The sequence below is a fragment of the Condylura cristata genome, unplaced genomic scaffold (genome assembly GCF_000260355.1).
Source record: "Condylura cristata isolate star-nosed mole 26May11 unplaced genomic scaffold, ConCri1.0 scaffold00020, whole genome shotgun sequence".
NCBI classification, from domain to species: Eukaryota; Metazoa; Chordata; class Mammalia; order Eulipotyphla; family Talpidae; genus Condylura; species Condylura cristata.
The window spans coordinates 16531335-16549079 of NW_004567121.1; the positions used below are offsets into that span (position 1 = coordinate 16531335).

A 17745-nucleotide genomic window follows, 5' to 3' on the forward strand; every position below is an offset into this window, starting at 1 on the left:
TGCTTCTGAACATGGGTGTATAAATGTCTCTTTTAAGAGCCTCCTTTTAATTCTTGTAAATATTTACTCAGAAGTGGAATTTGCTCAATCATATGGTAATTGTTTTTAGTTTTTGAAAAACTGCAATGCTGTTCTGTCAGGAAGTTGGGAATCTTAATATCTGGTTTTAGTTAGACAATAACTTCATTGTGGATCTTGACAGCTGGGTTATTTGCCTCATTCTATTCTAATATTAAGAAATATTGTGCCATAACTTATGCTTTCTCATTTGTATTCCTCTACTATATTATGAATACCCCGTACCCATACCGTCATATCCTAGTCCTACTGAAACAGTTAAATCTCCTGTATTTTTCACTGAAATTATCTGGAAATATGAGAAATAAAAGACCTAATTAGTCATAGAGGATAAGTACTAATTCTGGAATGCATTTCCACCAAATCCCCCATATCTCTTCATCTGCAATAAAAATAAATCCAAACTTTTGGTAATAGTTTATAAACTCCAAAGTAGTCAGACCAGTCTGCCTTCCCAACCTCATCTTATGCTACTTTCCTCCTTTCATTCAACCCTAATTCCATGATTCTTTTAACACACAGCCCTCAGCCCTTTGTACATGGCTATTTACTCTCCCTGAAGGGACATAAGGAGGTACTCAACAAATATTATATCTACTAAGTAAATGAATGGGCCAGAAGCTTCTTGAGGATATGGACTGTGCTAAATAGCATTTCCCAAAAGTGGACATAATACATGATATTGGTACATAGATTAGTATGCTTGGTGCAGTGGTTCTCAGCAGGGACCACATGCCCCACAGGAAACATTTGCAGGGTCTGAGATAGCATTGGCTGTCACAGTGGCAGAGTTCCATTAGCACGTAGTGGGATGCTAGTAAACATCCTGTGCTGTATAGGATAGGACCCGCAATAGAGTTATCTGGCTCCAAAGGTCAGTAATGCTCCAGTTGCAATAACTTGCCTTAGACTAACACACTTGAGTTAGAAGTCAGTTTTAATAGCTCTGCTGGACCTCCAAATCTGTGTCACTACCCAAAAAAAGAGCATATAATAATACTTGGAAAGTAAATCCCTTTGATTGAAGACTACTCTCCATCCTCAGGGCTGTGCGTGCCATACTGTAAGAGTAAATGCCTCCAACCCACTAACTTAGGATTCTGGATTTCCCTGTCAGTGAACTATGTTACTCACTTCCTCATAATGCTGTGATAAGCTCAGTCTTTCATTTGTTCTTCTAATGATAAAACCCTCACTAATTTCTAAAGTTGGTGGCATAGGCATCCTTCTGGACCAGATGAGAAATCTCCCTCTTCCTCCCCTGCCACTTCAAAGGGCAAAGTAATTTTTGCTGATAATTAAGGTTCTGCCATTAGGGAGACATGATTCTTGTGCTAAGAGTTTACCATTATTCAAGAATATTGGGACTATTATTCAGTCTTTTAAAAAAGAATCAAATTCTGTGAAATTTTTAATACATGCACATATGTATATACATTCCAAATAAGTAGAAAATGTAGAAGATCAGAAGCCTTTTTCTGAAGTTTATACACACAGAGAAGACACTTTGCTTCCTTTAAGCAAAACAAAAGCAAATTTTCCAAATTCATCCTGGAAATTATTTGAATGGAAGCTAAAGTATCTGTTAAAGTGTTACCTGATTTGAGTCTGTAGAAAATACTTAGAAAAACAAGAATGTGCTTACTTGGCTTATTTTAAAATGTTTGCCTCACCGAGGCAGAACAGAAGAGCGGGAAATTATACCTATAAATATGTGAATTTGTGGAGCATGTTCAGCTGGAGGAAGAGTATCAAGGATAAAACCTCTGGAGGTCATGACTAAGACAATTAATACCTCCAGGGTTCACCATATTATTCTTCTGAGACATGAGTGGCACAAACTTACTGTTAGATGTAGATCACAAAGGCAGAAAATTTAGCTTATGACAAAAAAGGCAAACTTGATATCAAGTACTAAACTCCTTCTTCCCAAAGCACCTGGGGATAGTCATTTATTTATCTTTGCCATACACTTGATCATTGTTATGAGCTGCAGTAAGGTGATTCGTCAGAAAGCAAAGTATCTGGGAAAATCATCAGAGACTACAAGGAAAAATGTAGTTAAGGGATATGACTGCTCAGGGATAGACTTCAGCAGGCAGTGGGCCAGTGGCCAGCCAAAACACCTGCCAAATAGAGAACACAAACAGGTAGCCCAGAGGAACAAGAAAGCTACTTAATACTGCAGAACCAGGGGACATAGATACCCCAGGAAAGGAGCAGGGTGAGGTGAGCCCCCTTTCTGTAGCAACACTTGAGAATGACATAAAGTGTACAACACAGTGAGAGTCATGCAGGCCATGTCATCCATTAATAATACTGACTCATTTTTGAAAACTAATTATGAAACACTTTCCATATCACTTTTCTTTAAGGCTTCACAATAACATCCTGAGGTGAATTGTATCATTAGCTCCATTTTATAACTGAGGAAATGAAGGCTCAGAGAGCTCTTGACTGCAAAGCCCAGGCTGCTGCAACAGACCGTGGTTCTCCACTGCATCACCATGGACATTAAGGGCTGGATAATTCTTTGTTGTGAGGGTAGGTCTATGAGTTATATGATGTTTAACAGCATCTCTGGTCTCTACATATTGGATGCCTGTGGCACCCTTTTTAGTTGTGACAATAAAAATTATTTTTAGACCTTGCCAAATGTCTAAAGAATAAAGCCTCAATATAAAATCTAATGGTTACCAAGAGCAATATCCTGTTTTCCCAATATTTGACTGGGAAGGCTTGTTCATGGGGTAAAAAATCCATTACAGTTCCTTAAAACTTCCCTAAATCTGATCCTTATGGTCTTCCAGCAATACTGTAAAAGGAGACAAACCAAATGGATTATGGATAGATGGCTACTTAGCGAGAGTCATTGTTTTGTTCAGCCATTCATTCAGTAAATACATTTGACAGTTCCTGGGAGGGTAGTTTCAGAGATATACCACTGTTTGAGCTGAAGTCAGTTTAGAGGAAAGATTTGAGTTTCCTCATAAGCTTGGAGGATGGTGAATTCATGAGGATAATATGACATGTTCCTAGACTGGGAACAGCAGGCTGATGGCCCATGCCACAAACATATTCCTGTCTCGAGGGCTTGCGTTCATTGGTCATCTTACTTTGTAAGCTAACCCATTTGCAAGCGGACTTGGTGTTTACTTTCACTATTGAGTTAACTATTGCCTTGAAAGTACTGTTTATCTCAGGCCACATGGTAATTGCCTTAAATTTAAAATCAAGTCAACAAACTTTTGCATTCCAGTAAGGCTCTTTAGGAGATAAAACAACATGGTTTATATAAAAGATAAATAGCAATCAAGGCAACATATCTTAGGTGCCAAATGAGTGGTTCAGATAATAAATAGTATGGGGATGAGAGGATGGAGCGATTGCCTTGACCCAGAATTGACAGGGAGAACGTCACAGAAAGAGTTGATAAACTAAGTCTTAACGGATAAGAAGAAATAATATGAAATCTTTACATAGGAGTGAGAATCACACCTTCATTAATTCATGCAACACACCCTGTAAAAAGGTATCTTGTAGATGTTTATTTAAACGCTATCTAGTTTCATTATCTTGGCTATATCTAATAACAGATACGAAATCCAATTAGCAGCTCATCTGTGACGATTGTCTAGAGCTGACAATGAGTAGCACTACCAAGAAAACGTATTATAAGAGTAAAGGTTGTTTTGGCTGCCCTTGGTGATGAGAGGATGCTTTAGTTAGACCTCACCTTTAATTAGACCTTCTGACAAAGGTGCCCTCTTAGGAAACTAGGCTTAAATTTGAGAAACCTTCTCTGTGACCCTGGGTATTACACATGCCCAGCAGGATTGGAGGAGACAGTTATCAGTGAGAGCTAGAGAGGTATTTGCCTCTTAAGATACTACCTTATTTATTTCACAAATCCTGGCATCCAGTAGACTTTTATAATTTCACATAAAAGGATGTAACAGATGTTTGGACCTCACTGCTGGAGGTGTTGAATGGCAAAGGAACAAACCAACTGGGGGGAGGAAGGAGAAACCACCCAAATCTCCATTCCTAGGGGGTTGGAGGAATCACATTTTTCCTTCCTCCATGTGAAAATATAAACAGTCACTTTATAAACAGTTGTCACTTTGTGACTTTTAAAGATTCACAGTCTTCCTTTTGTTTACTTTGATGACCTTTGAAATAAGCTGTAACCAAAGAGTCAAGAATTTTTTTTCCATCTTCATTTTTCAGAAAGAGCAGTCTCTGTTGCCATAGCGTGCTGCAAGCCAGCAGACTTCTGAGTCTGGCTGCAGCCCAGGGTTATGCCTGGAGAGCCGCTAGGTCTGGTCCCTAAGGCCGGTTGCTGCAAACCCCCTCAGCTGGCCAGCATTTCCACTCTGTAGCCCAGATGCTAAAGCCAAACAGTTTTCTGTGGGTCAAACTCTTTTTACAAGGTAAATTTTATAGGTGATCTAAAACCTGGGAAATGCAAATTAGTATCACAACGTTACATTTCCTTTGGCCTTGTTTGCTGAGAGGACAACGTTGGAGATGTTACTGCAGCTCTTCAGAATGCCACCTTCCTGTGGCCAGCCTTCTCCGCCACTCTCCTCTGACCTCCTCTTCTATCCACTTTGAGCACAGATCTGAAAAGTTTCTGTTTCTTGGCTAAAAAATACCACACAGCTACCTGTCCCAGTAATTAGTATGGACATTTTCATATTGGGGATGGAGTTAAGGAATACCTGGTAAAAATGATATTATTTAGCTCTCTCTGTCTCAGGCATTCTTCTATTTTGGTGATAGGAGTGTTTTGTGGCTTGCTTGTGTTGGTGGTTACCCAAGTCCTCCCCTCACTCCTCACAAATGAATGCATGTAAAAAATGGTGAGACCTCAGTGTAGTCTAGTTAACAGTAAAACGCCTTTGTCAATTTTCTGGTTTTGCTAAAATACTATAGTTACATGAAATGTCACATTGAGGGGAGCCGAGTGAATGGTACTCCAACTCTGCTGTTTTTTTTTTGTTGTTGTTGTTGTTGTTTTTTAAAGATTTATTTATTTATTCATACAGAACTGGGGTACAGGCCAGAGATGCGGAGGGTGAGAGGATTCACCAGAGACAGAGCGGGAAGCAGAACAGGCAGATCGATGAAGTACACTGCTGAGGGGAGCAGCGGGCGGGTCAGGAGAGGTCTGCCGCGCCATGTGGTCACCTCCGGGGCAAGCGGAAATCGAACTCATGCGAAAGTGGCTTTACATTCTCAGTGCAGTGCTTTAACCCGCTGCACCACCAGGGAGGGCCCAACTCTGCTGTTTTCATAACTTGCTATGTGGCTATAATTTTGAAATTCTAACTGTAAAAAAAATCTAATTACAGAAATATGCAACATTGCATGTACAGATCCCACTCACATTAATTGGCATCAGTAAAAATGGGAAATTACTATTTTTTTTCAGCTTGCTTTTTCACTTAACAGTATGTCTTAGGGATATTTTCATGACAGTCCATATAAATAAATGTACAGCGTTGTTTTAAATGACTGTACAGCTTGGCTAAATATGAGATACTTATAGGAATAACCAATGATTGTTTTTAATGGTTCTGTAATGATCTTTTCTAAATTTTCCTGTTAAAAATCACAGCTACTGAAGATTATCTTTACACATTTATACCTTTGTTCATTTCTGTGTTTCTATAAGGTAAATTCCTAGAAGTATGGATTGCAAGGTTGAAGAAAGTGCATGTTTGCTACTATGCTGGCCATGGTCAGACTTCCACCTTGCTGCTTTGTCCAACACCACCTATGTGGACTACATTGCATGTGGGACATGGCTGTGGCTACTCTAGAAAAATGATGAATGAGATTGTCTGTTTTCTTGAATCCTGCCCCCTCTTAAAAAAAAAAAAAAGAAGTCTGCAATCCATAGTTCTTTTCGATTGTTTAACTGTTCTTTTTTTTTAAAGTAATGAAATTAAATTATCTTCATGTGTTTATTGGCTATTGGTAATTCATCTGTGAATTGCTTGTTTATATTCTTTGCTAAATATTTGCAGTTCCCAAAGTATGTGCCAAAGCGCCATGGGAGATTTTAAATTTGGGGAAGAAGCACGGTGATATTTGCCATCTGTGCTATATTGTGTGAACGAATAACTTGAAGTAATTTACAGTTATCAACATTTGCTCACACATTCCTTTTGATGAAGCTCTATCTTTGCGAAGTTAAGTATTTGATAGTTGCTATGATAAAAAGCAAGTACCATGAGAAAAATCAATGTCAAACAAGATGAGGGAAGTAGAGGTCAATAATTTCAAGACTTGAGATGTAATGAAATATCAAACAGGAACACACATGCCATTAGTAAATAATTCTGATTATTAGAGAATGAAATCCAAAATATTATTTCTTTCAACTTATGTGTTTTATCTTTTCATTTGCTGTGCTGCTCGGGCATTAATCCTTATTAAGTTGTTTGGACCTAACTACTTAATAAATGGAACCATTAGGTATTTCTTTTGGCCTACAGGCACCATGAAAAAATTATTGAGGTACTAAAGGGTCTTTTGAGTAGGGCAAGTTTGTAACTCCCTGCCATGTTTCATTCATTTATTTTCACTATGTTACTGATTTGTGAGAATTTTGTTCCTTAGATAGACTGACAAATATTTCACCCCTAGATTGACTTTACTTTTGAAAAGTCCTGTAATTTTTGCCATACAGAAGTCTTCTGACTTTGACATGCTAATCTTTTATTTTTTATCTTCATGGCTTTATGTTCATTCCTAGAGAGAGCCTGGTTTTCACCTGACTTACAGAAGATTTTTTGTTTTGTTCTAGGATTTTTATAGTTTCTTTTTAAATATTTGATTGTTTTCTCCATCTAGAATTTATTTAGTGCAAAGCTTGGGTAAAGATCCAATTATATTATTTCTCAAAAAATTAGCTGGTTATCTTAATATCATTTATTAAGTAGATCAGTCTTTTTACTACTGTGTAAGTGCCACTTTTATCATTTATTCCATTTCCACATATAAAATTTCCAGCAAGTATTTTCTGGATCCTATTCTCTCTTCCTCTTCTAGCACATACTATTTCCTACCTTGACATTTAGTTATTTATGTACTTCTTATTTTCTGTACTAGATCATAAACTCTCTTTAAATTGATTTCACCTATATACTTAGCTGTTCTATTTTTTCCCCATTTTTCTTGCCCTCTCTAAATCTCTTTTAGACTTTTATTATAGTAAATTTTAAATATACACATATATAGGCAGCATAACATGATGAATATTATGTAACCATCCCTCAGCTGAAGCAATTACTGGTTCATGACAATTTAGTTTCATTTATACATGTCACTACCAAATTCTCTCCTCAGCATTACTTAAATTAGTTCTTGACTGAACTAATTATTTTGTATTATTTTTCACTACTAGGTTCTACTATTTCAAAGAGTTTCTCACTGGATCTCAATATTATATTTAAAGGATATAGTTTAAGACATAAATATTTGGAAAAGATTAATTATATAAAGTATGATAAAGCTTCTCCTAAAGAATTTTGTAATTTTAAAAAAGTTTATATGTAACCTTTCAGAAATTTGTCTGAGTTCTAAAATTAGGAACTCTTAAATTAGAACATTTATCAGTGTTTAGTAAATTGTTATATTGCTACATGCAAGCCTTTGTATGTATGTTGGGTTACAATAACTACCTTTGATACCACTTTTTTTTTTTTTTAAGATTGATTGGTTTTGCATAAAAGAAAGAACTGGGGCGTAGACCAGAGGTGCAAGGGATAAGAGGATTGACCAGAGATAGAATGGGGAAGGAACAAATGGATTTACTGAAATACACTGCTGAGGTGAGCAGCAGACAAGACAGGAGAGGTCTGCTGAATCATGTGGATCAGCTCCCTGGCTGGGATTGAATCTAAGGAGTAGGTGTGATAGTGCTGAGACTTAACTCCTGTACCACCAGAGAGGTCCTGATATCACTAAATATTACTCTTACCCAATAGCTTGGACTCCTCGGTCTTCTGGTTGATGGGACTATAATTTTACTGTGAAATTTGGAACACTAGTCCAGAGGTGACCCAAGACAAATATATCCTTACTCTCTTGTTAGTACTGTACTGTTTCCTCAACTGCTTTGTGTGGGAAGACTGGATGCAGCTTGTAACACCTTCACATGCTGTTGCAGGCTCTTCTCTGCCACCTCTGCGAGGCCGTGGTAGAATTCCAAGTCAATGTGCACACTACCTGCTGAGCCCCGCTCTCCACCGCAGAATTTATATCCTTGGGCACCAGGAGCTCTGAGAACAAGGATACAGGCCTTTTCCTTCAAAGCTCTCTGTTCCAGGAAAGGAAATTACAGATTGATAGCCATGACGACAGGATTTTAAAAGTTTTTAAAAGAAAGAAAGAAATGAGCTGTTGGGCTCAGTAAGAAAAGACTAAGTCTTCAGGTGGGGGTGGGAGGTGACTGATGAAAGCTGGGGGAGGTTTTATGAAGGGAGTGGGGTGAAATCTGGGCTCACAGTACAAAGGGAATTTCAGTAGGCAGAGGTGGAGGGACATGCTGGACAGAAAAGATTTCGGAGTTGTCAGGAATGGAAAATCATCCTGTGTGGCCACCAAACAAACACAAAGTAGAAGCAGGATGTAAAACTAGAAAGGTAGCTTGAACCTTCAGTGCTCAGCAAATTCTTTAGGTAGTTAGAAGTCATTGAAAGATTTTGAAATGGGGAGTGATACCATCAGGACTTGGCTTTGAGAGAATTTCCCTGCAGCCATTTGTAAAATAAGTTTGGAGGTAGAGACCAGTCAGTTAAGCTGCTTTCATCATCTAGGTGTAAGGTCTTTTGGTGCCTGAGCTAGGAGCGTGGGAGTGTCTGAATCTCCAGGGTTCTGTGGCATTTGTGTTTTGTATATTTTAGTCCTTAGAGCTATTCTCAGCCTATTTCCTGTGCTTCTGTGATTCTCTTCCCGAGCAGAGTCAGCTGGGAAGTAATTATTCTTTATAATTAGAGGCCTTTTCCTGGCAGCACCTCCAGGGCCTGTACAAAGCCCAGCGTCACTTACCAAGGCCTTTGTAAGGAGGTGTTCTCATCTGATAAGCAGGTTGAGGTTTGGGGGAGCAACCATTTGCAATGCCTGCTGGCCTGCCCTCAGCACAGGCCAGCATGGTGTCATGTGGGTGGCCCATGCCCTCTATGCCCAGGGTTCCACATCATACTGCTGCTCCACACTGACTCCCCAAGTCTGGTAGCAGACCTGTCCATAAGAAAGAATAATATGCTGACCTTGCTGACCAGAGGACACGGGCAGTACATATCCCTGACAGCCAGGCCCTGCACTTGGGAAGTCACAGGAAGGGGCGCTGCTCCCAGGAACCTGTGGTCTGGTTGGAGATAAGATTAATATTCCGGAAGCAGAAAAACTATTAAATCCTAAGCCATGTTGTTATGATTAGAAATGACACAGAAGGTAGAGAACTCTTCTCTGTTTCTCCCATGCAACCCCCTCCCCGCACAAACACAAATACAACCTGCCTTTTAAATAGTTTTTGCTGTATCCGTTTCCCGGCAGTTATATGATTAGGCATGTTTCTGTGAATTAGAAAGTTTGGATTCCTCCCTCGGCCATCCCCCTTCTCACCGCCCCCCTTCAGTCTGACCTAAAGCCATAAAATACTTCTGCCTGCCTGCCTTTAGTTCTGTTTGTATGAATTAAGTCGACAGGATAAATATTCACATTCCCAACTACAGGCTGAAACAATGTTTGCCTGTTCTGCCCAGTGAGTGGAAAAAAAAAAGGGGGGGGGGAACCTGACATCACCCTATACTGTACATTCCCGGCATAGATCATTTATTTAAGTCCCTGAAAAAATACAGATGTTTTACCAGCCGAAATAAAATCCTGTGTAAACACCGAGCTTGGAAAAATGTGGCTCTGACTTAGCTGTGGGGGTTGAAGCAAGGCGGGGAGAAGGCCAGGCAGATACAGAAATGTTATACTTGGCCGAATGTGATGGGGGCACAAGTGTTCACCCCCAGTCCGAATGCTGCAAAAGAAGGGTAGAAATTGTTTTCAAGAAAATACATTTACAGAAGTTGCTAGATTGATGGATCTCTAGAGTTTGGGTTTGGTGGGGGTTGTCTGATTACCATCCATTCACCCCATTGGTGTCTGACCTCTGAAAGGAGCACCTCTTTTCTTACTGGGGTTGTCCTTTTTCATGGCCTACCTAACCCAGTTCTGTTATTGCTGGATCCTGCTGGTTTCTGGAGCTCAGCTGCTGTTGACTTTATAAAGGGGAAAATCGCCTGGAAGCCACGCTTGGTGAAGAGGAAAACCCATCTCAGCAATGCATTCCCAAACAGCCATAGATCATCTTGATCTTGTCGAACACAAGTCACTATTTTAGTCCAGAAGTATAAACCAGACATATTTCACTAGGGCCTTGCAGGCTTTTTCACGGCTCTGCCTCAGGACTCTTTTCAGGCCTGTGGCATTTATTCAAAGAACATTACATTTGCTCTACGGAGTTGCTTTTAAGATACAAAGCTGCCAGATTGTACCCCAGGCTTTACCCAGATGTCTGGGAGCTCCCCCGAGTCTCCGTGTTTAGAGTGGGGGCAGGGGGGGCGGGGACAAAGAGTAACTGCTTCCAGGTTCTCCAGACTTTCTTAGAGCCTCACAGAGTTTCATTAAAGCTTGCATCTCAGGGACTAGGCAGTCTGCCCTTCTCAGCTGCTCCCTACCCACCCCTTGCAGAGCACAGGGCCTGATCACCTCATCAGGCCTGGGAGAGTCTCAAGTGATGCTTTTGGTTTGTGCTTGGCTGTTGTATGTATGCTTTGGGTATCTTTCTGAGGGTCTCAGCTCTCTTGAGGGTCTCAGCTCTCTTAAGTCAACAAAGCTTCCTCCATTTGTTTTGCTTAAGGCACCTCCAAATTCATTCAAACCTTTTTCTGAGGAGCCTAATATAGAGGTAACCAGTGTCCTGGCTTATCCCGGTGTTAAAGTAGAGCTCCTTTTCACGCTCAAAAGAATTCCTTATTTGCAAGTTACCCTAACTAGAGTGCTCATCCTATCGACGTTCTTGACCAAGCTTATTAAATCGCCATCCCTCATTCCCAAACCTCCTGAATGATGCCCTCTTGTACCCCCTGCCTTGAAGAATGCTATCACTGCTGCCGCCTTCTCTTTCCTCAGCCTCACCTCCAGGTCTACAGCAGATGTCAACTTCTGCTGCTTCTGCCTCCAGAGTGTCTCTCAAAGGTGTCCTCTCTTCAATGTATCACTGCTGCTGACCTTTAGATTGGGGAGGTCTGGGGCTGTCAGTATCAGAGACCTACCTGTGCCGGGCCGGTAAATGAACAGAGGGCCTGAATATACGTACTTTACCCTCTTGATCCATCCTTTGTTTTCAATCTTTTTGATAGAGATTAGGATTCATTAAATGTTTCATTTTCCTCTTGATTCTCTATAAGTTAAAAAAACAAAAGCACAAGCACAGTGATAAATGACATGGACACTCCACCTTAGGGACGATGATTAATGGCAGTGGGAGGGACAGTGGGAACCAGAGCGTGCATGTCTCACCCATGGGCCCAGCTGCTCTCCTCAGCCGGGCCAGGAAACTGTTGTCTGTATGAATGTGAACCTCCAGATATTCTTTTCTTAAAAAGTTGGAAATTGGGATGGTTTTGATGGGAAATCTCCCAGTTTCACATCATAAATCATAAACGATAGTCTAAAAGTACCATCTAGGCCAAATAAAACATCTGCAGTCACTTTTGGGCCCCAGGCTTTGGGTTTGTAGCCTCTGCTTTGCCCCTCACATTTCTTGTCTAGACTGTTGCAGTGGACTGCCTCTGCCCCTTCTAAACCGGCCTCCACACTGCCCTTGACCTTGGCTTTCCCAGTGACAGATCATATCACACAGAGGTCTTTGCTGGCACAGGACACTCCTTAAAGCTGCACATGAGACCTCTTTCAAAAGTCTGACCCGACCCCTCTTCAGCTGTGTCTCCTGCCGTCCCGCACACACCACGCCACACCAACTACTTGCTGACCCCTGAGCAGTGCCAATATTCATTTTTAATGTATTTGTAGAGCAATTTTCGATTTTCAGGAAAATTGCAGAGGTGTTACAGAGAATTCCCATATACAGCAGCATGGAGCCAGTCTCCCTACACAGTCGAAATCCACATGCAGTTCTTGACTCTCCAAAAAGTTAACTATAGAAACCTTACTGATAGTATAAGCAACTAGTCAGTACATATGTTGTATGTTATGTGTGTTATACGCTGCATTCTTACAGAAAAGTAAGCTAGAGAACAGAATAGGCGATTTACACAGCCCTCAAGGAAAATACAGTTAGAGACTCTATTTGCCAATAGTATAAGTTTATGTCCGCTTATGAGAAAATCTGAGTTGGTGTATTTGTTGCAATTAATGAGCCAATATTGACACATTATCATTAACCAAAGTCAGTATTTAACAGTAAGTTTTCCTCTCTGCCTTGGGGCTGCCTTCTTGCCACAACCTGGCCTTCCACAATTAGGGTGGGCTCTGTGTCACCTAACTGTGTCCATTCCTGACCTGGGGTTGGCGTCCACAGCAGCTCACCGAGCCACCAACACAGCCTGCAGGCAGAGCTAATGCAGGAAAGAGGCACCAGACTCTGGGTTTTCAATTGTCTAGGGGAGATTGGTTCCTTGAAACCTACACTACTGTATATGGACATTAGTTCAGCAACTGCTTGTTGAATTACTGCCATGGGCACGACTTGATGGAGGGTGAGGTTGATTGAGCACAAGAGAAAAGTAATGGCAGTGCCCCCGAACAGACTATAAATCCATCCAGGCAGAGTCAGGACGCTATAGATTTTCCACTTGTTCGTGACTGGAACAGGGAGTCTGCTTGTCCTGTGCTTCAGTCCATAGGACAGCACCTGATAGTGACTGGTTTGGATCCTTTTGCCAATGTGGGGTCCCTACATTTGCAACTTTGTACAGTTCCCAAGTGCTTCAGTGAGTCTTCTCCTCAATTCCAGTACCTGGGGTTTTTCAGTGTAGTCCTATACTAGAAGCTGTTTCCAGATCATCTCAGCTTGGCTTAATCACATACTTAGGCCAGAATTTCTTTTGGTCCAGAACTTTAGCAAAGAGGACGTTTCCTGGCCACTGCCGACCTTTCCGAGCTGATGGATCCTTTCTAGGAGCTGCAGGAGTCTCCTGCTCTGTTAGGCCGTTGTCCCAGGGACCTGGCCTTACTTCTGAAACCACCAAAGGAGGGCTTCATTTTTCTTGAATAAGTGAAACACCACACTAAATGCCATGTGAGGGTGGTGATGTATTAAATATTTTCATTTACTTTCTTGAAAAAATGGTCTTCAGTACAATAGCCTGTTGAAGACTTGTTTATAGGCCTTTTTTCTCTACTCTGTCTGCTCATCTTCTCGAACCCTGGTCCACATTTTCCTTGATTTCTATGATCTCATCTTTCATTTATATTGTTCTGAATTTCCTACATCTTATTTCCACCAGGGTTCTGCTGAGTATACCCCCTCTCCATTTGTCCATGTAAACAGATTGCCCTCTGTTCCTGGTGAATAACCAGGATCACAATTGTTGCCTGGTTTGTACCTAAGGTGACAGAATTGATAGACCTGTAGGCTGATTTTCATAAACCAGAGCTACCAAGCGTTTCAAAAACAGCCTTGTTTTTGCCAAGAAAGGTGAGCAAATATAGGGCTAAGTTTAAACATCCATCAGAAGTTATTTTTGAAGTGATTGCTCCTAAATAAGAGGCATTTGAAAATCTCACAGCTTTCTTTACAAGTAAATTCCAAAGTCATGTATTTTGCTGGTGTCTGCTGATTAATTACGATCCTGTGACACCATGAAAAGCCCCGGTGGTTGGTTTTGTGCAGCTGTAGAGGAAAGTAAAGCAAAGCCCAGGGACTCTGCCAACTCTTTCAGGAGAGTGGGGATTCAGGCAGAGGGAGGTATTTTTTTCACTCTGGCAGTCACCACATAAGAACAGAAGCCCCAGCCAGGCCCATTTCTCCAGACTTCACGACGGGTGGCTTAGGTCCCTGCGGGGGTGTGGTGAAGTAGTGATATTTGATCTGCTGCTTCTGAAATAACAGATCCATTATTAGAGCGGCCATGTGCAATCTCCACATTGGGACTTGCATGCATTCTCCTATACAGCTGCTTCTGATCCAAAAAAAAAAAATTAGCAGTTACATAGTCAGGTTTTATTTGGGGGGTGGGGCGGGGGGATTAAGAGGTGGGAACTCTAAATATAAAGTGCTCCGCCTGGATATTTGTTATCAGTAATTGCAGATGTCTGACCCAGGAAAACCTGCTAGCTCACACCCATTTAGGATCTGATGATTCTGGGTCTCATTTATCTTGGCCTCTTCTTTTTTCTCATTACCTCTTCTGCATTCACATGTATTATACCCCTCATACCCTTCACTGACAGGAGAGAAAGAAAAGGAAAAGTTGGATCTGGGTGTCTGAATCATGTGGTGCTCTAAAGGAGGAGACAATAGGAAAAGAAACAAACTGTTAAAACAAGCTTTCAAATCCTTGAGGGCTTTGTCTGTGCTGGCTTTGCTCCTTGGTGCTAGCGAAGGTCTCTGCTCTCATGTCAACCCTCGCCCACATCTTTCTCTGCTACAGATTGGCAGTCCAGATTGACGAGTGTATATAACTGACGTACCACGCATGTCTGTGCACGCACATGTACACACACTCTTGCACGCAGTCACTGTTGTGTCTGCTGAAATAACCTTCACTCGAGTCAGAGGCAGCTGGAGAAACTATATGGCTGTCTTGTTTGCTTGCTTCTCATATAGGTAATGTCATGTAAGGGGAAGAAGTGTCACTTCTACTCCTGACATCTCAGTGAAGATCTGCAAAAGAAATCTAACAAGTTCATAAGCATCGCTGTCTGGCTCTTGCCAGGGCAGGTATCAGGTGGCCTGCTCTTCAACCAGGCCTCTTCTGGTAAACCCAGACTTGTAAACCAGTTTAGATTCTCAGATGATCCATTTTACTTAGGTAGGAGGAGTTTGACTTCCAAAAGGTACTTTTTTTTTTTTTATCTGAGTGAGACTGCTAAAAAGGATGTTTGCATTTCTTTGCTAAAATCAATCTGCCCATTGCTTATAACTGAAAGCTCAGTTGTATCAAATGATTGTCAGAATTTGTCCAGGAACTCTGAGCACAGACACAGATTAAGGACATAGGTTCCTCCCAAATGATGGTAGCCTCCAAAATCAACAGGCTTTTTGGCAAAGAGACTAGAGCCATGTTCTGCAGGTGTCCGTATTCTTTGAGGGGACTATTTTGAGCATTTAGGAAAAAATATATTTTCACAGCAGGATGTTGCTTCTCTTTTTTGGTTTAGGTTTTTCATTTGTTACAAGCCTCCTCAGACTCCAAGTACAGAATGAATACATACTTTCAGCAGGAGCTGGCTGACGTTGCTCTTTGTACCAAAGCCAAACTCTGGCTGGCCAAGAGGTATGTTAAAACCCCACATGAGCAAAGAGTTATCAGGGGTTAGGAATACATTGGAGAATTGCTGTTTCTAGTTTGTGGAAGTTTTAAGTCATTGGCATGAGTTTTCTAAACTTATTGGAGTATTTATCTTTTTAGAACTTTGGTTTGTGGTAAAGAAAGAAAAATATTTTTTTGACAATTTTTCTAAAACTGCTTTGTGGCTGGAAGACATGTAATATGGCTTTTTATCTGTCTACCAATCATCTTGTTTTTATTAATACCTGCTCTGTGCCCAGCCGTGTGTAGCTGTTACAATGGAAGATCGTAATGAACTAACACATGTGGTACAAATGCCTCGGCACTATGGAAACTGAAAGATCAGGGTAAGATTTGAGCAGGACTGAGTGGCATAAGAAAAAAGCATGGAAGTCACTCTTTGGGGGTAGTAGTAGAGTAGCTTGAATAAGCAAAGGCAAAGGAGGGTGAATACTTAGATTTTTTTTTTCATCCTTGCTACTGTTAGTTTATTCTAGAACTTAGAACATTCACTATAAAAAGATAGAATAAAAAGAATTTCTCATTTAATGCACAGGGAATACTGTCTGTAACACCTAGTTCAGAATCCATGTTGCAGGACTCAGTACTGGCAGGAGAGTTTTACTCCAAAGCCCTGCTACAGTTTCTCAGAGGCCCAGCACAGCAGAAAGTTCAGGAGAACCTCACATTACCCCACTCCATGTTGTGCTTGATTAAGAACTGGGTGTCCAACATAGCCTCTTTTTTCTGTTTCAAAAATGTGCTTTTATTGGGCTTCCCGTTATAAATGGCAAATTAAGCAGTGTGAGGCCTGTGAATCAGTTGCATTTGACAAAGTATTGTTGAACACAAGGCTACCTGTTAGTTGTGTTAGGATACAGGAATACAAAGCTATGGAAGAACTAATCCTAACTTCAAGGAACTCACATCCAGGAAGTGACAAAGGTATGGAAGTAAGTCATCTTCACCCATATGGTAAGGGTAACAGCAAGTGTATATAGCAGGTATAGGAGTACTTCAGAGGGTGCGAATACGTAGCACGTCCCAGGACAGGAGTAGAATTTTGCCAAGTGCCCAGGCAGGGAGGGGCATCCCAGATTCATAGGCAGAGACACGGCATTTAAAATAGCTTAATTGACACACAGATCTATTAGGAAGTTAGTTCTTTCTGGAACATAAAGGATGTGGCAGAGAAGGAGACTGGGGGAATATGTGGATACCAAGCTGTAAAACCTCCTGAAGGAAACCTCCTGAAGGTGGAAGGGAGCTAGAGAAGGGCTTGTTAGTATGTACATGTGTGTCTAAGCTCTTAGAGCTTTGAACAGGGATATTGATGGGGAAATTTTCTAGTGTCTAAACTGCCAATAAATGAACAGAACCTCTCTTATTTATTATTATTTAGTTGTTGATATATATATTTTTTTTAATTGCAATAGCATTGGTTTACAAACCAATGCGACTTAGGAGTATAGGCCCACAGATCTTTAGGTGTATGTCACCACACCACACCCAGCGCCAAAGCACCCAGAATCTTCCCCCCATAATCCATCATAGCCTCTCATTTTAGATCCACTTTTTGTTTTCTCTCTTTTATTTAGAGAGAAGAAAGTATAACTATAAACTGCTTCCTTGAGCCTCCTTGAGCCTACAATCATTTTCCCTCTATGATATCTTCCTGAGATCACAGGGGAATCGTGCTCTCATCTGCTTGCTAATTAGGAGACCACATCTTTCTCCCTGTTCTTTCTGGGGATCAGAAAGACAGGGCTATCCAGAAATCATTCTATAGAAACCCCTGCCTCCAGGTACTGTATTGTTTCTTAATGTGCTGAAAAGAAGGAGATTGTATCCCCTTCCCTTGCACTCCTCCTTGGGCCTGGTAGAAATCAATATCCCACTGACTTTCTGAGTCTGCTCCTTCATGTTGCATGGGGTAGATGAGGCGGAGTGACAGACCAGCCACCTGAATGAATGGTCTTCCATGCTGCATGTGCCTGAGAGTAGACGATAAAGCTGCCCTCAGCCTCCTCTCCAGTGAGGAATCTCCTGCCTCTTTGAACCTCCCCTGTGGTTCCTGTTGCAGTTTTCTCCCAGGCTTTCCATCATCATCAGGGTCCTCCCC

The 17745-nt window shown here is 41.2% G+C and overlaps 1 protein-coding gene across 4 annotated transcripts in view; it reads left to right on the forward strand.

The window, feature by feature from the left end:
• THADA (thyroid adenoma associated) overlaps window positions 1–17745 on the forward strand; it is a 288533-nt gene that overhangs the window by 184582 nt on the left and 86206 nt on the right. For 3 of the 4 annotated variants that reach the window (XM_012727581.1, XM_012727584.1, XM_012727582.1), the window contains exon 30: window positions 15493–15608. The exons of the other annotated variant lie outside the window; for it this stretch is intronic. In XM_012727581.1, coding sequence (XP_012583035.1) covers window positions 15493–15608 — 116 coding nt within the window. The remainder of the gene's footprint in view (window positions 1–15492; window positions 15609–17745) is intronic. 4 annotated transcript variants of the gene reach the window in all.